General features: G+C 41.9%; 1 protein-coding gene across 9 annotated transcripts in view; it reads right to left on the reverse strand.

The window, feature by feature from the left end:
• The window catches only part of KIAA1210 (KIAA1210 ortholog), a 54,331-nt gene that overhangs the window by 18,439 nt on the left and 10,446 nt on the right, over positions 1 to 25,446 (reverse strand). For 2 of the 9 annotated variants that reach the window (XM_032123585.1, XM_032123581.1), the window contains exons 1-3: positions 21,614 to 21,791; positions 5,288 to 5,364; positions 605 to 773 (exon numbers count right to left, since the gene is read on the reverse strand). In XM_032123585.1, coding sequence (XP_031979476.1) covers positions 605 to 773; positions 5,288 to 5,364; positions 21,614 to 21,675 — 308 coding nt within the window. In that variant the 5' untranslated portion in view covers positions 21,676 to 21,791. The other 7 variants (XM_032123586.1, XM_032123584.1, XM_032123582.1 and 4 more) reach the window with 6 other exon arrangements.

Here is a 25,446-nt window from a genome sequence, read left to right on the forward strand (position 1 = left end):
ACATAGTTTTGGACTTACACCATTCAGAGAGCTGAGAAATGCTATTATGGACGTGCAAACCTCACTTACATGCACAGCCCTCCAGGGGCAGCTGACACAAAACCAGGGGCCTTCAGTTGCTATCTATGCCTAAAGGGCTACGTAAGAAAGTTAAAGAAGCAATCACACATTGATAATATACCAGAAATACTTTTCTCTTTACTGCAGCCATGAGAGAGGGCATCACTGATGCTGAAAAAAAACCACACAGCTTCACAAGTTTTCTCTGTACTAGCAGTACTCAGTCATCATCCTCTTGTAAAGTTGCTGCTGATCAGACCTTCCTAGACAGATTTCAAACACTAAAGCCAATCAAAGCAATGTGGGCTGTCTGCAGTTTTAGACTAAGCTGGATCACCCCTGCCCCCAGCTGCTCTCCCCCTCCTTTCCAGGCTGACTCTTCAAGCACTTCAAGAAAGAGGAAATTCCTGGAATTCCTTCATCAGCATTAGGGCTTGTTTTGCACAAATTTGGACAGAGGTTGCTCCTAAGGGGCCAACTCATGCTTTCATCCTACTGCTGTGAGAGATCCACTTTTATTTATTTTCCTTCCCTGCCAGCTTACCTAGCCTCCTTTGGTGAATGAAGTGCAGTAGTGTCGAGCACAGCAACGCTGACATCACTGCTGGACTGGCAGGGTTTTAAATTACTCTCTCCCCTGGGAGGCGGAGGCTCTTTCCTTTTCTTCTTGGCAAAGAAGTTCTTGAAAGTCTGAAATTTGGATTTTTTCTTTCCTGCAACATGAAAAAAAAGAAAATTTATGAAAGCTGGGGGTATTGCTTAGCTTGGGTAATGTTATCTCTTAAATCCTTGAGGAAGCCTCAAAGCTAGAGCAGTCCATTCAGTTTTAGTCACTTCCTTTGTAAATAATTCAGTGCTGGAGTCCAGTGAAAGGTGAAGCTTCAATTCTTACATTTGGTTCCTATAAAGCAACACTGGCACTAAGCTGACAATAGTGGTGCCTACCTAGGTTCCAGTCTATGCAAAAATAAACCTTATATACAAAATGTATCTATCTACAACTGAACAGTGATCATACTTTGTATATTTTCAATAAAAATTGCTGTCAATGTCTTTAGCTATTAACGTTTTTACTTAGTTTGGTTTAGTTCTGCTTACTCTTTACTCAGTGCTCTAAGGAGACAACACCTGAAGCACATGCAACATTGGCAAAAAGATTGAAACTGGAAAAAGAATTTATAAACTCTAAAACCAAAATACTTGTTTCCACATTAAACAACTGTCCCAAAATAAAATCAATCCCTCCAGGGACAAAGGAGCAAACTTTAATTAAGACATTGTCTTGCAGGACACGAAAGCCCCAAACATAGCAGCCCTAAGAACACAATTGGAAAACTGTTAATTTGGTTTCAGATTTTCCACAGTCCAAATGAAAATACAAAAAGAAAAAAAAAACCCCACCATGAAACATCACTGATCTTTTGTTTTAAATAATCTAAGATACTTTAACATTCTTATGCATATTTTCTTTCAGCACACAAATACAGCATTTTGTCCCTGATCCTTACACTGAGGGGCCACTTTGAGTGGTTTGGGCCGAACTATTGTACTAAGACCCCTGTGATTGACTTAAATACATACGCAGAGCAATAACATCATTGCATATCTGAGCCAACTTCATTGTTCAATTAATACTTTACAGCAGTTGGCATAATACATGCCCACAGCTGGAGGATTCCTTCATAAGCAAGGCATTATTTCAACACAATTATTGTCTTCTCCTAGCAATGATTTAGTCGGTGATGCTCTGTCTCAACGTGTGCCCTGTACGTGTACGGATCTCTACCAGTGGGCCTTATCTGGGCTGAAACTGTGCCACCACACAGCTGCATCAGACAGTGGCCACATTGAGAAATAAACAATGATACTGAGACCTACTCCCCCTGTCTCCTCCCTGCTCTCCAGCCCAGTGCCAGCACCACACATCAGGACACACAAGGACACTGCCACAGTGTCCGGCACAGCCTGGTGACATGGCTACCCCTGTGCAGAGCCACCAAAGAGCTGCTTTTCAAGTGACCTGGGCTGTTTCTGAGACCAAAGTATCTTTCAAACCATGTACAGTGAACTATCACTGGAGTCCCACTCATGTCAATAACAATGGGATGTGGCTGCTCCTAGGGAGGGTTTATCAGTGGAAGGCCTTTTTATCTTCCACTACTGCTTATCAGGCAATAAGTGAATGAGACAGTCACAGAAAACACACAGGTTGTATTGCTGTGGCCCAGACAACAGAGCTAATCCCAAGGGTTTGGGATTTAAGACTCCCACAGGGCTCAGTGAGTTTCATGCTGCACCCACAGCAAGAACTGGCAAGAGACGACAGGTCACACAGCAAGCACACAGAGCCTCTCAAGTAAAACAAGCATGTTGAGTGCGCTTCAGAGTCTTTAGAAACACTTCCTGACCATTCCTGTCTTTCATATCAGCAATTAGACAATGTGTATGGTATTCTTCCAGGAAACTTGTCAAAGCTGATCTGCTTTATCCTAGATAGGCAAAACAAAAGTTTAACAAGTTTAATGAAAGCAGTTCCCCAAAATTATCAATTCTGCAATGTCTGCTAACACAGTCAATGACACAAAGAATGAAATGGCAAACTTTGAGACAGGCAAAGAGCTCTTCAACTCAAAAACTATCTAAATCAGAAAAAAGGACATGTACATTGGTCATGTACACTGGTGAACTGTCAGCTGTACAGACAAAAAGCAAGCTAGATTCTAGTGCAAGCATTACTGACAAGCTTAATTAGATGCTGGTATTTCCAGAAAACCAGGAGAGTGTGAAAAAAAAAAAACAAAAAACAAAACCACACCAAAAAACCCACAACACAGTAACAAAAAAGAAGTGATCCTGAGGATGTTTAAGAGAAACAGACGTAAGTCTTGCCACAAAAGCAAACATTGCCAAGGTACTATTCCAAATACTTGTCTAGATCAGAAGTGGTGCTAGCTTTAGAATGGAGGCTACAAAAAGGATGTCCAAACACCAACAAGCCAACCTCAGCTGGCATGGGACAACACTTGTATCATTGTGCAACAGAGAGTATCTGATGCAGACACAGCAGTTACTTCAATGCCTTCTCGAGACTCTAATTTATTACCCCTAAAAGGAGGCCACCTTTAAGCTAAAGGTGCCTACATCTCAGTGCACTTGAAGCAGCCCAACATAACACTATATTGGTAGAATGCTCAATGATACTTGAACTAATAAAATACAAGGGGACATTAACACTTAAAATGGAAAAAAATTCATTGCATTACAAAAATCCAAGCTCAAACAACTATGCCTATCTCCCCTTCATCTACTGGTGATTTTTGAAATCTTACAGTTGCTAGTCTTCAGTTTTATGGCATTAAAAATAAAATACTAAATTTCTAGGCTACTGCCCTAAAAAGGAAAAGCCTTCCCAAAAATTAGTTACTTATGCTATGTTTTAGCCAATTGTAACAGAAAAGGAGCAGGAATAAGCATTTTCCTTTCTCTGTAAAGTTTGTGTATTCTGTATTTTTTACTGCGTGTATACTGCCTATTTCATTGTGTCTCTTGTGCACAGAGATAATTAACTCATGACTTTCTGCTCTTTGAGTGGTTCTTCCCTATAACATGATACAAAAGAAAAGGATACTTCCTCCAGTGCAAAAATTGAAACTGTAAAAAGCATAGGGAACATCTAATTTGGGTGGTCAATGATCATATTTAAACTAAACCATTCATTTGGGGATCTTCTATGGTCTCTGACTTCCTAAGATGCAGCCAGGACATATTTTCTATCTTTTTTTCCCTCAAATCCAAGGACTAGACAATTTCAACATTAAAAATATCTGAAAAAAAATCCCAACCCATAGACAAGATTCTCAGACAATGTCATGATTCTAGCTTCATAAAAAATACCAGATATTGGCAGACAAGCAATAAAATAATGGAATTCAGTACCACTAACACTGGGTGCTAACAATTTTTGGACAGCGATCTGGTTCCTGCCATCAAGAAGGAGCAGCATGCACTGGAAGCCTTGTACTACAGACAATAAGGCAAACCTTAAGAAATCAGTCTAATTGACTGGACTGTGAAGGATGGGGATTTTAGCCTCCTAGAGCCTTTACATCATGAGCCAGTTACGAAGAGGGAGAGGTGAGGCAATCCTCCATTACATTGGAAGTAAACAGAAGATTCTAAAATGGCTTCATCCAGGTCCAGCCAAGTGTCTCCTGAACACCTCTGCAACAGCGCAGCAGCCTTTAACTATTTAAAATTATGTTCATTCAGGTTCAGAAATATTCCTGGTGGATTTAGAGCCGACACTTTACATCATGAGCCATCTCCTGCTTTTCCTATCACCTGGGTCAGAATTTGATCTCTTTTCTGAATCTTCTAGTGAACCCGAGTACAAAATTTTCATGCATGGGCTTCACACAAGTTTACCAATTTGCCAGGATAGCACTAGACTGTGGGACAAACTAGATTATAAAGCTAAGAAACCAGACACTGCTGAGCATCTATCACTACACTTTCTTTACCTCTATCCATCTGCCAAGCAGAGTTCAACTAACAGTCTCTTTGCCATTTGCTTATCTCTTCCAACAATATTTTGATAGTGGCAAATCTATTTCTAAAGGATAAAGCAAGATGACCTTTGAAACACAAACATTTAAGATGACTGCAAAACATTAGCCAAAGAAAAGAGAGAAAAATCAGATAGTGTGACAGCCACTTCTCCAGAGATGCTTCAGACATCATGCTATTGCTCATATTCAAACTGGCAAAGGGGATATCCTTTAATGTAGACAAGTCTCTAGCATAAGTAAGCTATTTTCCTTTCTTGCCTATTATTCCATCCCCTCACACTGTTTGCATCAGACCATGCCAGCAGATTAAAGAATAAGTAACAAATGGCTGCCTGTGGCCAGAAGCAGAGAAATAAAGAGGCTGCTGGGGGTACCGACACAGCTCTCACATACAGAGGCTTGTTAACAGGCTCACCTCCCACCCCTGCAGGATCTATCAACACAGGCACAAAAATCAGCCCTTCAAGCTCTAACACCCCTCCAACAGGCTATGTTGCTCCAGTATTGCACATTAAAACATTTTTTCCGTAATACTGACAGCTGACAAAGACACACGGAATTTTCTTTACACTACAAAAGGAGCCCCAAAAAAACAACACTGCAGAACAAGTCACTACATACTCCACTATGAGCTTTACATTCAGAGAAAAACTGCTTACCTGTGCACTCTTCGACTGTGTCTCCAGTTTCAGGTGACTGTGTGACCTCTGTGGGTCCCGTAGCCATTATATAGTCACTGAAATAGAGAATAAAGCATCAGTTAAGTTTTAGTCCATCTCCCCAGCAGAATATGGTCCCACCCACCATGAAGAACAAACACAGCTGAAGCCTTTCTGAAACTGCATGCCTGTATGGTTATCACAAACATGGCTTGCACACTTTTTTTGCACTTTGGCCACAGAACTTTTTGTTTTCCAGTAACACTTATTTCTCCAGCCACAACTAACAATCCAGTCTAATCGTTTCCAGTCCCTCTCCCTTTTTAGGATACCAGAATCAAAGTTTGCTTTCAGGAAAGATGTCATTACACTTGCTCAGCAAACACTGTAATGCTTCCCAGTCTTAGAATAACGAACCTTTGCTAGAGAGTGACAGCTCCATGCTACTGTAAAAAATATAAGTAAGTGCTCAGCTGGCCAGGGTTCATGCATTACACAGTGTCCTCACAGCAGGCACCAGTCTAGTCTGTCAGCATTATTAAAACCAGTTAAGCATCAGCACTGAAACATCATTCTGGGCTATGCTACATTTGTGGAAACCAATAGATCAAATTTATTTTGGATCCAGTGCAATCAGCTTTTAACCACAAGCTCTGAAACCTTATCGCCAGCAGGACTATTGATCAACCAAATTAGCTGATGGCATCATCTTCCTCCCCGCTGAAAACAAAAGATCAGCCTAGTTTTAAGATCATTCAATGTTAACTGGCTCCACTTTGTATTTTCCAAGATTCCTAAATGGGTGTCTGTCACAGACAAAGGAATGAAGCAGCAGACCACAAGAGTTACAGTACAAATGTCAAGCAACAATGGAAACGCGACAGCTTAGCAGGGCAGCTCATAAATACTATCCTTCATTATGGAAGATACTTCAGGGATACTTTTATATAATTAGAGGTTCCCATACACTGTCAGGACTCAGAGTAAGAAATCTTTACAACCAAATCCTGCTTCCTTTTCTGCATAGATCACATCTAACAATTTTCCACCTCTAAGCAGTGTAACAATACAACCAAGTCAAGTATCTCAACAGCAAACAAGAATATGATTCTATATTAACTTGGCCAATCACTAAACTCTTCCATTTCTTCTGTATCACCTACATACTCTAAAATCTGTCATGCCCAAAACCACTGGGACCTTTCTATGTGCCCACATCCTCAGACAGCCTTAAAGATAAGGTGCACAAACTCAGAGGCAGAGGTGTCTGTCAGAAAAAAGAAAGGAGCAGCTCATGGAGGTAAAACAGGCAGGGCTCCAGTGAAAAAAGAGGCCATGGAGTAAGCATTCCCTGCACTGGCCACACAGACATGTAAACTGCCAAGCTGCTGAACTGTGGGGAGGAATGGGGGAGGTATAAAAGAGAAGCAAAGTGCAAACAAACAGATCCCCTGGGAGCACTAGGCACAGGAGAGCATTAACACAATGTAGTTCCAAATAATCTCACTTCAACTTGTTAAAAATCAATTAAAAGGTCATTGCAACAACCAGGACTGATTACACCTTTCCTAACTGAGATACACAAACTTGTTCTTGAGACAATTGTCAGAGAATATTGACAAGCAATAAAAATTAAGATTTCTAAGTTTCCTTCTGGATGATATAACCATTCAACTTCTATCCATTTTTCCCCACGTCTCATCAATTATCTATGAAAAAGTTCACATTTTCTGCGTACTTTCTTTAAAGTAGTTGTCAGTAGACTTTCTTATAGATTATTTCTTTATATTAAAAAGAAATTTGGTTCCAATTTTTCCTCTCAACTTTATGCACCACGCATACTGCATTAGATTTTTGAGGGAAAAATCTAATTTCAAAATGCATTTGAAATAAAATATTGAGAAGGCATTCAACAAATTTACAAGGACAAACTGACAAGTCTCCAGACTTGAGTTTATTTTCACAGAATGTGAGTGGACCTGGCATTTGGCTCATTTAGACTTCTAACTTCTGCTTTACCCACCTTCAATTAAACCAAAGCAAGAGAAAATTGATGCTTTCAGATCTAGCTTTGTTTGCACCAGTTCAACGTTTATTTTAATCCCTCAATCATCTCAGCTGCTCACTCTGAATCCTTCCAGCCTTTGAAGATATTTTGACTGCAGTGTTTATTATAACTGCAAGCGTATATTTCCAATTGGTATATCTTTTTTACAAGTAGAACTACAACTGCAAAGCAGTTCAGCTCTGAGGCAGTTTCTTCACAGTCAAATCAGCTCCAGCATTAACTCAATTTTATAGCCGAGTTCTCTGGGGCACTTGGAGCTCAAGTGTCAACTACAAGGGTGCCCCACTTAGGACCTAATGGTTTGGAGCCTTTGTATACCTCAACACAGTATCATCTTTTTCCAGTGAACTGAACATCACAGATTTTCTCAAGCTTTGAGTTAGCAAGTAGTTGAATTACAGGGAAAAAACCCCATATAATATACAATGTATATATTCCACCAGCAAAGTGGAAGTTCCATCATTAAAAACCTGATGACATACCTGGAGGAGAGTTAGCAATTAGATGGCATTTAGACTTCAAATTCTGGTGGCAGTGAGTTGTACTTTACAGAGAACAGTTAGCAAATGCTCTGAGCAACATACTCTAGCCTGGGGGTCAGTGTAATGGAGAAAAAGAGGACAAAACCTCATCAATACAAATACATGTGAGTGCACAGGCATTAACCAATCGAACCTCCAGACCTTCACCACTTCCAGGCCTTAATAACAGCAGACAGCCACAGTGTCAGGATGTATCAATACCATGTACATCCAGTTCAATCAGCTGCACTAACACTCTGTGAGCTCTCCCAGAGCATTACACCATTAGACACAAAGTTTTAAACAAATACTGTCTGTGTATTGATTTTCAGTGATAAAAATATCAGGTTAAATAAATGGCCTTTTAGAGCAGTATTTCTGATACTCTTGAGATGCTACAGGACACCTGGGAGAAGATGCTCGCAGAAGGATGCAGGAAGACTTCTCAGTGTGGGAGCAGGGACAGACATGGCCAGCCAAGACAGGACAGCTGCCAAGTCACAGCTACTGTTTGCATCTCACTAGAAGTGTAACAGTGGGCACATTTCCCCAGTCTACAGCTTTCTAGTATGCTCTTAATCCTCTCTCAAACAGTATTTGCAATCCCTGCATAAGCACAGACCTCCTGCTGCAGAGGTACAGGGAAAAAAAGATGTTGAATCTCTGTCAGACCCCTCAAAAGCCAGACTCAGCCATGGCCAGTAAGTCCACTGCACCAACTCCTATGTAGGGCCGTGGAAAAGAATGAAAGTTTACCAAAAGCACAGTGTTTGCCTCTCCCTGCACAGGGTGATGGGCTGGATTATCACAACTATGAATTAATTAATTACTCGCAAAGAGTGACTTCCTATGCAGATGCAATCACAAAAATAAAAATGACATTATTAGACCCTATTTGCATTGCTAGGGTGTACTTCAAAGCAATAAAACTCCTACAAAGTTGCAGGGTTTGCTTTACCTTCAAAACAGACAATGGAACTTAGTTAGCGGTCACCGCTATCCTCACTTGGTTTTATGTTTCAGATCTAGGCTCTCCGTTATCCCATACAAAATTTCCATTGGTAACCTTACTGGGTTGCATTCACTTGGAGCTCTTCGACTCATTACAGGAACTAATGAGTCTGAAAAGTAAAAAGAAATCTGCAGGAACAGGAGAAATGTCCTTGTCTCTCCTTTACAAACTGAGGCAACTGGACAAATATTTGGAGTGCTGTATGGGAGGGCAGTGATAGGGCAAATCACACACAGAATCACAGAATAACAAGGTTGGAAGAGACCTCCAAGATCGTTGAGTCCAACGCATGCCCTAACACCTCAACTAGACTATGGCACCAAGTGCCATGTCCAGTCTTTTTTTAAACACATCCAGAGGTGGTGACTCTACCACCTCCCTGGGCAGACCATTCCAGTACTTTATTCTTCTTTCCGTGAAAAACTTTTTTCTAATATCCAACCTATACCTTCCTTGACACAACTTGAGACAGTGTCCTCTTGTTCTGTCAGTTGCTGCCTGGTGGAAGAGACCAACCCCCTCCTGTCTACAACCTCCTTTTGGGAAGTTGTAGAGAGCGGTAAGGTTACCTCTGAGTCTCCTTTTCTCCAGGCTAAACAACCCTAGTTTCCTCAATCGTTCCTCATAGGGCTTGTGTTCCAAGAAATGCTGTGTTTCCAAAAGAAATAAAGTTCCAGGATGGTGTTCTGACCATTCGCTTTGCCCAGCTGAACACGACTTTATATGTACATGGGGGGTAGAGGGGTGGGAGAATGCTAAATGAATAAAATGCAATTCCCTTTCACTGCTTGGTTTGTACATTTAAGGACTCCTGGGAAGTTAACATTGTACAGGACTCAAGTTTCCTGCATTTAACAAAGGTCCAAGACAAACCATTTCTGCTCAGCCTCAGAAAAGGGACACAGCCTCCTTGCTGTCTCTCCAGTGGAGCAGAAGACTTGGAAAACTGTGCAGCAAGCAAGGTCCTACCCTCCCTTTAGTGTTTCTTCAGCTTCAGACTCATGGTTCTGCACAAGCATTCCAGAAGGCCTTATGACAGAGATCAAAGGAGATGCTGAACCCTGAACAGCCTCTTTCTTATTAAATAAATGCTTGAGGAAATAAAGCCTCAAGAATGTGAGGCACTGAATTCAGTTAGCATCTTCATAGCCTATAGAAGACAGACAATGGCAAGCAGCCAAGAGAAAGAGGTGAAATTTTTGCCTGGAGATTTTAAAGACCAATTTCCTCCATGCTACAAAAATTATTTGAAATCAAGCTTATGCTCCAGATTTCAGGACACACACTTTTCACAGCAAGATGCATCAGCACAGGAAAATGGATCCTGTGGACCTCATCTGGTCCTCTAGGTCACCACCCTGAAGCCAGCCTCTCACAGAACACACTTCAAGCTATTGCAGGACCTCAGAGAACGCCCCTCTATTTCTCCTGAAAACCAACGTTCAAAATAACACGGAATGCAGGATGGTTTAATATTCAGATTACATTCGGCAGCAAAAGGTGACTGAGAGGTTAAATTTTCTTCTCTCTTATTAAAGCACATTAGAGGACTTCGTTCTGACAAAACATGGGTGATAGCTTTCCTCTTTGGGAATCCAACAAGCTATCAATGAACTCATTAATCCAATGACAGCTAAGTGAAGTTTACCTTCCACAACTCCATGGAACAGGATTTGAGAGTCAATCATACAGCAATAGCAAAGCCAGCAAGACCTCTATTCAATTTTCACATCCCTTGAGCATATCAGAAACTCAGCAACCAAAGCTCCCTTTGCTCTCCATGAGATGAGTGACCTGCACTTCAAGGGCCATAGTCACAGAATATGCTGAACAGTGTGAGATTCCACAAAAAGCTTTGTTGAAACAGGGTACAATGCAAAATGACAGCGGGAACCAGGATCTGACCTTGTAGAGCTGATCCCGTTGTGCTCTTCTACAGCGTAGTGTTTCTAGGATGAAACTCCCAGGGTTTTTTGCCAGCCCCTAGCTGGTATCTCCCATGGGGTCCCTCCCATGTGGTCCCTCCCATGACTGTTTTATGCAGTTATAAAAGAATTGCACAAACAGCAGTTTACACCAGGATTCTTGCTACTTTCTCCACTGGTGATGGTGAGGGGAAGAGTTTATAAAGTTAATGAATATTGATCTTGTAATTTTCACTGAAGGAGAGATAGTTCAACAAAGTTTAAGGTCCTTCTCCAAGGATCACAAATAATATGTACAGCAGTAGTACCCACCAGGACATCTGGATAAGCATCTAAATAACACTTAATATCAATAAAGTATTCTCCCCCAATTAAGCAGGCAGTCATAATTCCCCATAGCAACAGACAACATTCAGCTTCTAACCTTAACAAGACATCCAGAGCAAACAACCATTCACATGGAGAGATCTATTCACATTTCTCACACTTTGCATTCAGACAACACCCCTGACCCCCCTCTGTGGACACACCTTGGCTCCTCCATGAAGACTCACCAGAAGACAGGTCCCAATGTGCTGAACTCTTGCTAGCTACAATCTACTTTGAGAAGCCTCTGCCTGACAGCAATTCTGAAGGATTTCTGTTGTTCAACAGTGCCTGAAGCATTATGTCCTGCCCTCCTAGTGAGTGTGTGTGTAAAACTAATGGAAAGCAGCTGGTGGGCTGAAGCCAACTTTAAAAAAAAAAAGTAAGAGGAGGAAATGCCTTTCATACAGTCACATAGACTCAGTCTGTAATTGTGTGAGAAGCCAAGAGGATAAGAAGGGGGAAGGGTAAATGGGAAAAATTCATAAGCACCCTGTTACCAGCCCAGGAACGGAGAGAGTCAATGCCTCTGTCCCCTGCACTGCTGCCCCATCTCCACAGACTCCCCCCCTCCCTCCCTGCACTCCTGCCATTTGTTGATTTAGCACTACAGAACTGTGTCCCTGCATGTGGGGACTGGACTGTAGCATATAAACCTGTTACCTTAAACCTGAGGCAGGTACGAGCAGCAGGGCAGCTGTAGGTTTGTACTCAGCTCAGGAGGCCAAACTGAAGTTATCAGCTACCAGAGCTTTGCAACAGTTGGCACCCACACCAGACAGATTAACTTGGTATGGTGCCACTTCAAGCCGTCCTCATGCACCTAATTACTCTGCTGTGCTTATTAGCATGACCTTGGGTAGCTGCTGTCTGTGCAAGAGTTCTGCTGCAAGTTTCTATCAGCTCAGACAATAGAGCAAATATCTACCTGTTTGCCAAAAGCCAAGGAAAATGGTTCTTGATAGCCCATCCCTAATAATAATTTATCACAGAGATTTTGCAGTGCATTTTCAGGTCAGTATTAATCCAGAGAAATGTGACAGAACTTTGCCTTAATCAAGACTGGCTCTAACATAGTCATGATCTAAGCCACAGCAAGATTTTGGCCCGAGGCTGTCTCCATTTTAAAGTAATGGACATTAAATGACCCACTTAAATTCCACCATTTGGTATTAGCATAGGAGAAAGCTTTTCCCATGTAGTAATTCTTTTTCTTCACTTTTTCAAAATTTCAGAAAACAGCTGGAATGAGGATCTTCTCCCACTCTTCCTAAAAAGAAAAAGAAGTAGCAAAGTCTTCCAGCAACCACACTAAAGGAACCAGTTGCCTGCAGTAGGAGACACTCTCAGATCCACTTGACATGAAGTTTTTGAAATAGTTGTGGAGAAGGGGGAACATGCATTTAAAAATCAACAGGGATGTAACCAAAGGCTGCCTCTGCCAGTTAGGGAACTACTCCCAGTGTGCATTACTGTCTTTGGAAATGGTTTCAAGGCAAAGCAACAGGAAATGTCAAGCCACTATCACTGAACAGCAAACATGCCTCATGCCAGCAGAGTCAAGATGTCAGAGAGTCAAGTATGGGAATAAAAGTCAAGCTTACTGTCTCTGCCTCTCCAAGTGGCAAATTCAACAAGTGTAATCTTCCATCCCAAATCTGGTGGTGGGCATATTTAGCCAGTGTTTTCTATCTTGTGTATGTGCTTCTTACCCCCTCTCCAAATTCCTAATTAATTTTGTCTCACCTGGAGCCTTCAAGCATAAAGTTAGATGACTGGGATCTGACCTGTAGTGTGCAGAGCCCTGGGAGTCTATGGGCTGCTTTGTAGGGCTCAGCAAAAGGTGGCAAAGGAAAGAGGTTTGCCATCAGCTGGCTTCAACATGCTCTACAGGGGCTTGAAAGACTGTGGGCCTGAGAAAACTTCAAGGAAATTGCCAATATCTGCAGACTCTGAAGGTGACAAATAGTAGTTTAGACAGAAAAACCTGTGAAACAGAGCTTGTCCTTTAAACGTATTCCAGCAGACGGAGACTATTGGGCTGGGACTTGGGTAGATTCACTGGTTTTCCTGGCTCTATCATTGAATTGCAGGGCAAATTACTGTATGTCTAACAAGAGCCAAGTTATTTATCACTCAGCCATGAGTTTCTTGACCTTTTGTGTGGAATCACAATGGTCACACTGAACTCCTGGAAAGCTTAATGAGCCCTATGGAAGAGTTAAGTATCACCTCTGCTACAGGAGACCAGCATGTTGGAACCGTATGGACTGACACAAGTGCTACAACCACACAGAAAGTAAATAACAAAAAACTGCATAAAATTTCACAAGAGTAATCTGCATATCTGCCATGCCCCTGTATTTGAGTCACAGTGATTTCCAAGATGCTATTCTCAGAAAATGGGAAGAATCTTTACATCCTGGGCCTGAAAGAAAAGAGTCTGGAGGCATTTTTACCGAATTAAGCTATCTGACTATTGCAGGAGAAATGAGGCTGCAACAATAGAGAACTGAACACCAGAACTGAAACATGGAACTTTAGGCTATGTCTAAAGCTTTCTCTTTTTAAAGGTTTTCCCAAAACAGTCACTTATCCCTCAATTTTTGGTTAAAGAGTAGCTTAAAGATGGGGAAAAAAAATCTTCAAATAGATGAACTTCTCAGGACAAGAGATAATAAAGACATTTAATGGCCAAGAATTCGAAGTGCACTGAAAAAAAAAGGGGAGGCAAACAGAAAATTCTGGGATGAACTGTGTTACAAATTTTCACTCTGAAGATCAAAACATCAGAAAACCAGTCAGCCATCTTTTGGCTATAAAGGAGCAAATAAAACACAGGCTTTGTGGTCTCAGAAGCTGCCTTTGGCAGGAAGCTCGGGAAATCCCTCTTTATGTGAAGTCCCAAAACCTATTTGTGTCAGTATCTACTGCCTGTACACACAACAAATAAAAACAAGGCCAGCTCATTCCTATGTTGAAACACACTGTGTCTGGCTGGCTAACCCTGAGCTCCCACTGCCTGGGGGCATTTCTGCAATTCAGAGCCCATTTTGACTTCTGATCAAGGAAGGCCGGAGGCAGCCTCCATGCTTGCAGAGGAACTCTTCTGCAGCTGTGTGAGAAGTTTGATGGTCTCCCTCCCTTCTTCTGTTCTAAAGAAAACCTCCTGCTGTCTCTGCTCTGGTCTCCCAGCTGCTCTCTCCAGAGCCTCGAGTTAGGCAGCTCCTGAAGTACAATTGGTCTTGAAGCACATGCAGAACTGCTGGAGACAAGGGAGATCATCCATGCGCTCAGAGCAGTTCCTGAGCCATTTCTGTCCCAAGGGCAACTATTGACCTTTTGCTCTAGTATGAGCAACTACTAAAAAGGGATCCTACTTCCCAGGATTCCAGACACAAATACCTCTCTAAAACAGGATAATCTAAAATAAGATTATCTGAACTAATGGTGTTTCACACCAATGGAGTATCAAGCTGAATTCAACTGTGTTTTAAGGCAGTGGTACAGTAGCATCAGGGAGCAGAGACAGTACATGACAGCAGAAAAAAACAGGAGTGTGACACCAAAGAAAACAAGGACTGCAAGATGGGGTAAAGACAAGCAGGCACATGGGGGAGGGAATCAGATGGGGACAGACATTCTCTGTAAGGTTTTCACAGGCCAAGGCTGCAAGAAAGGAAGCAATAAGACAGTTTGCATTTTTTTAATTTAAGCTTTTGAAACATTATTTTCACTAAACTGAAATGATGGAAAATAGTTTGCTAGAGTGAACCAGCAAACAATTCCTCTGCACCTCTGTCAGGTCTGTATTTTCCCATGTACATAGATAGCTTGATGGTTACCACAATGTCTCCATCCTAAATCTGAGCTAGAGCACTCAAATATATCTCATTTGCATCACAAGTACTGTGTGGATCAGAACTGTGTTGTTAGATGGGTGATACCTGGAAGCCCCAGCAGAAGAGCACACTTACGTATTTCTGAGAATGAATAAGGATAAATGAATTTATCATGAATGTAAGTCAAACATTTAGTTCACTAATTAACACCAGATCCTTGAATCTCAGAGGCCAAAAGGAACAACCACCACAAAATTTTGAAGCTGGAATGCCACCTTCACTCTGGATGGATGGTTAGAAAACAAGATAAGGCAGCTTTTTCTGCACAGCCAAGTTTCCCTGCTCTGACCGAGTGCTACAATTCCCTTTAAGAGCACCCTGGTCTGGGCTGAAGTAGAGTTAATTTTCATCATAGCAGCTGGTATAGAGCTGTGGTTTGGATTTGTGCTGGAAACAGTGCTGATAACTCAGAGATGCTTCCTTTATCACTAAACAGGTCTTACCCAGAGCCTTTGCTGTTCCTCACCCACCCCACCTGTGAGGAGGCTGGGGGTGCACAAGGAGCTGGGAGGGGACACAGCCAGGACAGCTGATCCCAACTGACCCAAGGAATATCCCAGACCATATGGCCTCATGCTCAGCGTATAAATCTGGAGGAGAAGGAGGAAGAGGGGACATTTGGAGGGATGGTGTTTGTCTTCCTGTCACCATGATGTGATGGAGCCCTGCTGTTCTGGGGATGCAAAACACCTGCCTGCCCTTGAGAAGTGAGGAATCAATTCCTTGTTTTGCTTTGCTTGTGTGCATGACCTTTTCTTTACCTATTAAATTGTCTTGATCTCAACCGACAAGTTTTCTCACTTTTACTCTCAGATTCTCTCTCCAATCCCACCAGGGGAGAGTGAGTGAGTGGCTGTTGTAGGGTTTAATTGCTGGGGTTAAAGCACAACAGTCACAAAGATACCTACAGCTACAGCATGGAGATGGGATAGAACAGACCACAGAATGTCTTAGCACCTGTACACTTACCCGAATGCAGCAGTACACACAAGTATAACAATACAGTTAAAGTGAATCATGATGTGTGTGGCCCAGGTCACGCCCTTTTCACATACATTGTGTTGCAAACCTTGGGCTGCTGGCACAACCCTGACTATTAGCACAGTGATGAACAGTGACAGCTCAGCATCTGCAAGAAAAATCAGGATATCAACTGGCTGGGGTTTTTTTTTTCTTTTTTTATACAGTGACTCTCACAATGGAGTGGGAGGCCACCTGCTATATTGAAACAAATAATTATGAATAAAATAACAGCAAGATAAACAAAATAAAATAAGAGAATTTGCAGATAGTCTTTTCTGTATTCAAAATAATATTTAAAACTACTTAATCCATAATAGTTTTACCAACCTTGAGACTATAACAGATATAATGCAGAGCTGTAAGCTTGAAGCACATTAGTGTGGAACACCTTGTGCTCAACTTGTTTTCTTACAGCAGGAGAAATCTGAGGGGTGGAAGAGAATCAACCTTGGAATTACCTCAGGTTTTTTTCCTGTTTCCCCATGGACAGACTTATCTCAGATTTTCTCAAATCTGGCTGGTAAGCAGCTCTAGCTGCCCTACACCAGCTCAGGTAGGTTATCTACCGGAAGTACAACTTGAACCCACTGCATTTTTGTCCTATATATCATCAGATTTCAGCTTCTACATCCAATTCTAGGCGTTCACATCATAGCAGATGTGAAAGCCTCAAACTTTGTAGACCTCTGCACAAGGATGAAATGACAAATTAAACTCTCCAGTTGGCTCTAGGGGTACAAAGCTAGATACTTGGAGCAGCAGAAGTTTCTGTCTTAGAAGAGAACACATGGAAAAATTATGACAAGATGTTTCCATGGCTCAGTCTGGAAAAATAATGTAGACAAAAAACCTGATGGTCAAATGATGCAGAAGAGTGAGAATTACATTCAGCAGATTGTCCCAACCCAAGCTTCTGCTCTACTGCAAGTGATGTAGGACAAGCAGCATTAGAGGTCCATTTGACAGCATATCTGTCAAATATTCAGAACCTTGGTGATAGCAAAAGGGCTGTTCTACTGAAACCAAATAAACAGGCCTGCTTGGAATTCCTCTGCCTACAGCCAGCAAACACACTGTACCACTGTGCCTGCTAAAACAAACACCATCCAGAGACAAGCATGAACAGAATGAGATGGGAGTGACTCACTGGTGTATTAAGCCAGAACTGAACTTCTTGCACAAAGATGAGTCAAAAAGAATGAAACACAAAGAGAAATAGTTGATTTTTTTGTTAATAATATAGCACCATTGTACTAACTGTGCCCAATTGCCTGCAGTGTCATGGCTCTGACACCTCCTGACTGCTTCTGTTCACCCTCTCTGCTATTCTTGAATAAGAAAACAGGATTTAAACCTCCATACATTTAATACCAGACAGAGCACTGAATGACTCCTGTGGGCTGAAGACAAAATGCTCACAAATGTCCAAACACTGTATAATTGCCCAATACAGGAACATGCTCAGAGGTTGTGTACTGAAAGATTCCTCCAAGAGACTCACAACACCTGAGGAGTCTTTTCACATCAGCTCACACTCTCTGACTTGGCCCTAGCGGGGGGAGCTCTCCACTTTCCATAAAAGCTGTTTCTTGAAACTCAATGTTGTCACCCCTGTGTGGATCCAAGGATTATCTCTGCACAAGTGAACTTTGCTCGGCAGAAACCACCTATCGTACTCAGATATTTTCATTTCAAAAAACCCCCAACACTGAAAAGCTGTTAATGAATGATTCTTGCTCTTGTTGGGAGATAATATGCTAAAGTGAGGTACAATAAAAAGACATGTAAGCAGACATATTTTTAGTGTTTATGGGTAGCATTTCACCTCTCCTGAATGCATCAGCCACACAGACAGATCCCCAGATCACCACAGGACCAGTGGCTCTGCCACAGCTCCCAGAAAGCCTGCACTGATTCCAAAGCTGCACAGCCTTCTGACAGCTGCCAGCAGCACTGATCCCATGGACCATGGCTGAGCCGAGATGACGCTGGGGGATGCCACAGGCAGGGATGGCCAGGGAACTCAGTGTCTCACTTTAAACAGCCCTGGAGCCTTGGAGAGATGCTTCATGTCTAAAACCATGCCAAAGAGCAAAGCATGCTCTTTGACTGCAGTCAGTCAGCAACACAGCTCCTCAGCCCCTGTGGCAATTACATGCCTCCAGAAACGGAGAGAGGCCACAGGAATTGAATGAGCTGCTGACAGAGAAGAGCCAACAGGCTCAAACTGCCCTGTCCCCCACATGTCAAGTTGCTACTTCAGTAGCAGCTGGTGGAGCTTTAAACCACTTCCAATCCACTTGTCACCGTCCAAGCTAAAACAACAGCTGCTTGCTGTGGATGGGGAGCCAAAGGCTCGAAGGACCACACAGACATGTAAAAGCTGTAAAAAGTATGACTAGCCCCAAGCACAAAGGGATTTTTGGGATTTCCACTGTCCTCTATGGGCCTCTCCAACAAGAAGGCTGAGGTGAAGGTGCAAGGGGCAGAACAGACAGCTTATCCATCAGGTGGACAGCACTGTACCAGCTTTGGAATAAGCCCAGCAATCACCACAATCTCTTCCTGACACTTATCTGAATAGGCAACAACACAAAATACAGCAACAGCACCTAACCCAGAAAACATATTTTACTCAATTTCAGGGCCATAACATCATTTTACATTGGCAATTGCTTTCATCTCAAACAATCTAGAAATATATAGAAAATTCTACTGATGTATTCCTTGATCAACTTGCTTTACCTAAATCCTGAACTTCTTTGCAGGATGAAAGTGCACATCAGCATTTCTTGACAATTATGGAATATAGGAAAAGAACACAATACCCCACTGGAAGTGCAAAGCTTGGCAAAGCAGAAGACAATTCAAGCTGAAAGGTCCATAATTCTGGGATTGTTTGTGAAAGGCACCATGAAATCCTGTGTGACCACATTAAATACAGTTAAATACATTTTCTTATAGTCTGCTATAGAAACCAGTCTGAGCTGGCACACAAAGTCTTCAGCCAAATATTTTATATAGCTTCTAACACACTGTATTTGTCTTTGGAAATTGGCAGTTTGCGATGACCATCAGTGAACCTTACTATTCAAGCAACCACATTTTCAGCTTATAACAACATACTTGGCTAGTCAAAAAAACTGAGGAGCATATGAAAAGATTCCTCTACAGGCTTTAGGAAACTTTATCCTATCTGTCCAGGTATAGTATTTTTTTTCTGGCACCATACTTGGAAGAAGACAAAAACAGAACTCTGCAACAAGGATGATGAGCTATAAACCTAGCAGAACAATTCAAGATTATTCAGGTTGCATATGCTGGTTAAAGAGAAATATGAAAGCAATCTAGAAGTTTTATTGCAGTGAAATAGCAGACAAGATTGGGACTGTGATGAAGAATTACCTGGATTAGGCTCTGAGTTCTTTTTTTTTAATTTCATAAGAGGACATTAACAAAGTGCAGGGACAAGAGTATGTGTACAAAGATCAGATTCAGCCACACATTATTACAGCATACCAAGGCAGAACCTTTGTTTCTTCTTGTAAAATGTGGGGGAGTGGAGTAAATGGGAAAGTAGCACAGGAGAGCACTACCTAAAGCAGCTTTTAAAACACTCCAGGTGCTTTAGCTGGACTTAGCAGCTCAAAACCCTGGAAGGAACCCTTTCCCAGTGTCCATGGCAGGTTTCATGGCAGGCACTGAGCTCTAAGTCACTTTGGCCAAATTCCTACTGGTATCTAAGCCAATTGCTTAAAGCATTAAAGTAATTTCATTCCAAAAGAGCTTTCATTCAGAAAGCAAATTAACTCCTACAGGTCAAATGACCACATGAGAATTTGGGGAAGTTGTTCCAATGACAAATTTGTCCAGAAGGACAAATACTTAATGTTAAACACCAAACAAATTTCATTGAAAATTCATCTTGGACTAAAAACATCACTATTACTGCAACTGGTGTCTTGAACTCATTTTAACTGCCAGTAACCACAGCCAAAGCAGCATATAAAATTTGCGAAGACTGCAAAGGATTAGTAGTTGCACTAATTCACCTGGGAACACATCACAGGGCTGAAATAACAGGCTGAGAGGTATAACCTGTATATATATCAAGTGTAGAGACCTAACTGAAGAATATCAAGAAAGAAGAATCTGTTGAAGAAAAAAACCCCTGTTCCTCACAAGTCAGATGGAGATTGACCAGGAAAGAAGAGATGGTATGTCTCATGTAAAAAAGCTTCATCTGTTCAGCCTTTATAGTCTGTCTCTGAATTTCAAATTTAAGTGCATTAGATGCTGAAGGATTTGGGGGAAAAAATAAAATAATGTAAAATGACTTCTTTTTGTCAATTCAAGTGCCAATCCACCTACCTTCATCAGGACTCACTCATAGCCCTTTTGCAAGTTCTGATGGCATACTCTCCCTTTATCTAAAGCAAACTTCTATGCCAAATATTAATTCCCTGTTACAAATTTCAAAGGAGGAAAAAGGTGAATATGGGATGGAAATGCTAACTGAAATCCAGTAGGAGTTATGTGCCTTTGAAAATGCACATTTCCACCAGAGTAATGTGAGACAAATTCTAGGTGTGAGGGATACAACCTCTAGGAGAGGGGAAAAATAGTCACTCTGCACCTCCACTTCTGAACTATATTCCACCCTCTGCCATCCAGGACTTACTCACACATTTAACTATCAGCATTCCCATCTTAACCCTCAAGACACAACTTCACTTGCCTTCCACTGTGCATGTTCCCTGTCTCTAATCCCTCACCGAGTGCAAGAATAGAGCCCTCTGCAGTCTGCTGGTGCAAAACACGATCAACCCTCTCCTCAGGTTTGGCAGCAAGAAATTTTGTTCCATTCCTTAGCAGGGAGAATGTCAAAGGAAAAACAGAATGCATCTTCATGGTGGTTTAAAGTACAAACACTAACATGCATTCTCTCATTCTCTTTTCCCTTCATAGTCTACTCCAACAGAACATGTCAGTGAAGCGATAAAGAAATAATTCTTTTAAATACAACCAAATCTCTCAACAGGGAGCAATTACAGAAGCAAGCCTCAGATTGCTTACAGAAAAACTGAGCTCATCAAGTTCTTAAAGAGCATTTACTGCCAGACTTCTAGCTGAACATTTTTTAAAAGCCAATGTGAATTTCTGTATTTCTCCTTTTTATGTGTTAATATATAAATGATATAGCTAATCACTAGGGAAGCGGGCATTTTCCCTCTTGCTGTAATTAAACAGGAAAAGGTTCTTAATTCCTTTTTCAATATTTCATGTTTATACCTCTAAAAGAAAAAACCATGACCAATTTTCACCAAACAAATATTTTAGCCAGGACTGATTTTTTGCACTTTTGTGCTCAGGCTGGTACTTCAGTCCCAAAGCATAACCACTTTGTTCAATGCTGCAGCTGCAATAAAACAAAAAGAGAATTTCAAAGTACCCACTAAACTCAGCTCACTTTGGAAAGGTGGAGGGGAGGGCTCAGCATGGCACTTACTTTTTACTTTTCAGGCACCCGTAGAACCCAGCCATGGTGCTTCCCGGGAGGCGTGTGTGCATTTAATTCACCCGTGGGTGTGGATGCCAGCACAGGGCTTCTGCCACCGTGTATCGCGCTCCCCCCTTGCCCACATGCGTGCATGAGAGCACCAGCGTGCTGCAGCAATTACTGGCCAGATAAAGCTCCTGAGCTGAGGCACTCAGACTCTGCTGAACTGGGTCCAAGGAGGGCTGTGCCTGCTCCATAAATGGTTATGAACTGTTAACTCCCCCTTTTCCTGTCTCCTTCCAGCTCTTGGTACGCACAGCATCCTAAGTGTAAAATATCGTATGGCATTTGATTCTGTCTCCCTGTGGGACTAATCAGAGGCTTGGTTGTACTTAGGATGTGAAGAAGCCCTGAGGAGACTGTTAGTGTTATTTTTCAGACAGAGGAAAGATACAGAAAATATTCACAACATCTTTGAAATAACGACTAAAAACTGCAGAGTTTTTAAATAGAGTTTTTCTCCAGCACATAAGGGGTGCACAGGACCTTTCAAAACAGGCATTATTCCAATTCACTGTAAATCCCAATCTATTCTAACAAGCTGTTCTGCACATTAACAGGAAAAAACTCCCAAACAACTGCATCCCTGCAATATTGCAAGGTCAGGCAAAAAGCTCTAGAGTTTAAATTAACCAGCACACTCATATGACAAAATTACTGCCTGGTGACGGCCTCTGACAATATACTAACAATTGTTACTCATTATCACAACTAAGGAGGCACTCACTGGGTGTAGAAACAGGTAAATGCTGGGGAACATAAACCTTAAGGAGCCTCATTCATAGGGGTGACCCAGGTTCTGGGGACAACATAGCTGTACACATTTCTGACATTACACTGCATTAAATTCAAATGGAAATTAATTTGCATCATGGCTATCAATGGCCTCTGTTGAGGTAAAAGCAGAGAGGAGGCAAGACATTGCTTGTGCTGCCTGCACACAAGGAGGGAGCAGCAGCAGCCAGTGCCACAGTGTGAGTCTGCTCCTGGAGTTGCATGGCTTGCTAAGAATATCAGCTCCTGATTAAAAACTGCACAGATATTTAAAAGTAAGAGGTTCATAACTCTCATAAGAGCAAAGCAAAGATTTACAGTCATTCCTAGAAGATCAGAAGAAAAACACATTTATTTTTATTTCTCAGCTATTACGTAGTGTTTGAATACTCGGGTCTGGCAAGCCAGTAGGAGAGAGTATTACCAAGTATTTTTATATGAGTTTCTTAAAGACATTTAGTAGCAATACAGGTCTACAGAGTAGAAGTTCTTCTCAAATACTTGGAAAAAATACTTTTTTTAAATACCCTTCTCCTAAGACAGACATGTAGTTTCAGAAATGGACCTCTGGTGAGGAGTCCCATAAGTGGCTCACCTACAGCAGTTTTCTAACAGTGCAGAAGTTTGACATCTGTGAATGGACAACTCCCATTTCTCAATTTTCTGTAAAGGCCTCTAACAAAGGAAAGCTGTCACACAAATAATAGATGACAACAAGTGTAAGGGCCATCACAAACAGGAAACAAATCATACTCTAGTCTAGTTTCCCACTTAGATGGAAAGCAAAAGCCTCTACAAGCAGCCAACTTCAATGCCATCCACAGAGTGCATTTGCATTTGCAGATCAAAGATGATCTCAAGCAGATACAATACACTCTCTGTCTCTTGGGAAAAGACAAAGCAGCAAAAATACAGTAGCACTAGTTGGAAGTTTTACCCAAACAAGTTTCACTGTTGTTGTGAATTACTGCACTTGTCATGATGACTTCACACTGAACTCCTAATCCTGGCAGAAAAAGGATCACTAGAGAGCATTAATCTCCTTCCATCAGAGAAAGCCCACAGGAAAAAAAAAAAGGCAAAATCAAGGCTTCAGTTATTGGGCAACAACCACCAGAAAGGAATTCCTGGAGATTACCGGAGAAGCCTTCTGCCTGGCTTAATGCACAAAACCTTGTATGTAGGACTGCATCTGAAATCTGCCTGGCATTTAGTTCAGAAAAATGCTGCCAACAGAAACATTTATACTACTATACTACAGTAAGAAATGAAGGAAACCTCATGAGAAATTCATATTTATATTTAAAATCAAGAAAGACCGAATGGCCTTCCAATGGGAAGGCACAGTCCCTAAAGCTAGTGGAAGGGTATAATCCTGATGGCTTTGGAAGAATTTCACCACTTTAACTGGTATAGAACACAGCCTGGAAGCTTCAAAAAATCAGGGTTTTTGCTAACATAAAGCACATTTCCTGTCTCCAAACCTCCTCAGATAACTTGCCTTCAAAACATGCTTTATTTTAATATTGTTTTCTTCTTTCATGCATTTTTGTCTTGAAGTTACTTACCTGAACATGCAAAACTTCATCTGTCAGCTTCCATTTAGGTCAAACATAGTCCTTTTCACAGCAACTGACAGTTTAGCAACACACATTGCACCATCTCAAAACCCCTTACTTTCCAAGCACAGACTAGTAAACAGTCATTAAAAATAATTATCCCACCTCAGGATTTAATACTTTTTGATTCTCTATCTTCATATCACTCTCCAAGGCACTTCATGCTAGATTTATTATTCACTGATCAGCCTCTTTATCACTAGCACAGCTTCAAATGGCTACACGCTGAGAGGTTTTCAGTACAGCTCTGAAATCTTAGATGTTGATAAACATCACAGCTCTGTGTCCCCAGGCAAATCAGTGCAAGCAAGCAGGTATGTGCCGTACCTTGCTCTGACCGGCAGACATCGCTGCGCTGACATTTGCTCCTCACTTGTCAAGCGCTAAAGTGAATGGACTGCTCTACTTCCAGTTAATTAACTGAAGCTGTTTTCAGCTGGGAGGTAAACGAACAGCAAGTAACCACAGACTTTGGCAAAGTAAAGACGGTTTCTCAAAGATAGGGATGACAGCAAGTTTAAACACCTGAAATTTCGGTCAGATCTGGGTTTCCTCTAAAGTTTGTGGCTTGGCTTGAGTGAAATAGCCCAGTCTGGACCTACATTCATTGGAAAATCAGGCCTTTCTTCAAACTCACTGTCATGGCTTTCCCTCAACAGCCCAACATTGCACCAGCCCCCTGCAAATCACTGCACATTCAAATCACTGCAATCCATATCTGCTTCCCCTGCAGGGAGAACAAGCAGTCCCAGGGGCAACCTGCCCTCCCACAGTGGTACCAGCAGCAGAGCTCCCAGCACCTGGCAGATTTCCCAACACATTTCTTAATCTTTCCAAAGGGAACGAGGGAGGCAAGTCTGCGCAAGGTCCAGCCACCCAACCATTGGGAAATCCTTGCACCAAAATACAGGTCCTAAAATCATCAAGCTATTTTTTTCACATGCACTGTCACTTGTGTCATTGCAAAAAAGGCCTCTTCAACTTAAGTAACCAACAGCAACTCCTAATCCAATGGAGGAAACTCAAATAGACACATATTACAAATACACACATACTACAAATACCATGGGTACATGCCAGCACCTGAGAGCAGAGGTGTTAGGAGTTACCCACACAACCAGCAATTCTGAATATGTTTCATGTCCAACAGGGCTACTGTGTTTCGTGCAGCCTCTTGCAACTGGATCTCTAAGGGCTAACCACATCCTTGCCTCCCCGGATCCCTGACTGCAAACACTTCAGATTTCGCAAAATGCTCATCCAAAGCTGGCTTGTAGGGCATCAGGGCACACAGTGCACAGCAGCAGGAAGGGACCAGATGTCACACAGTTAGGAAATCACACGTTTCACAAACTGCGTTTAAACAGGGGTGTTTGGTTTACATTTTTT

This window comes from Corvus moneduloides, chromosome 14 (genome assembly GCF_009650955.1).
Source record: "Corvus moneduloides isolate bCorMon1 chromosome 14, bCorMon1.pri, whole genome shotgun sequence".
NCBI classification, from domain to species: domain Eukaryota; kingdom Metazoa; phylum Chordata; class Aves; order Passeriformes; family Corvidae; genus Corvus; species Corvus moneduloides.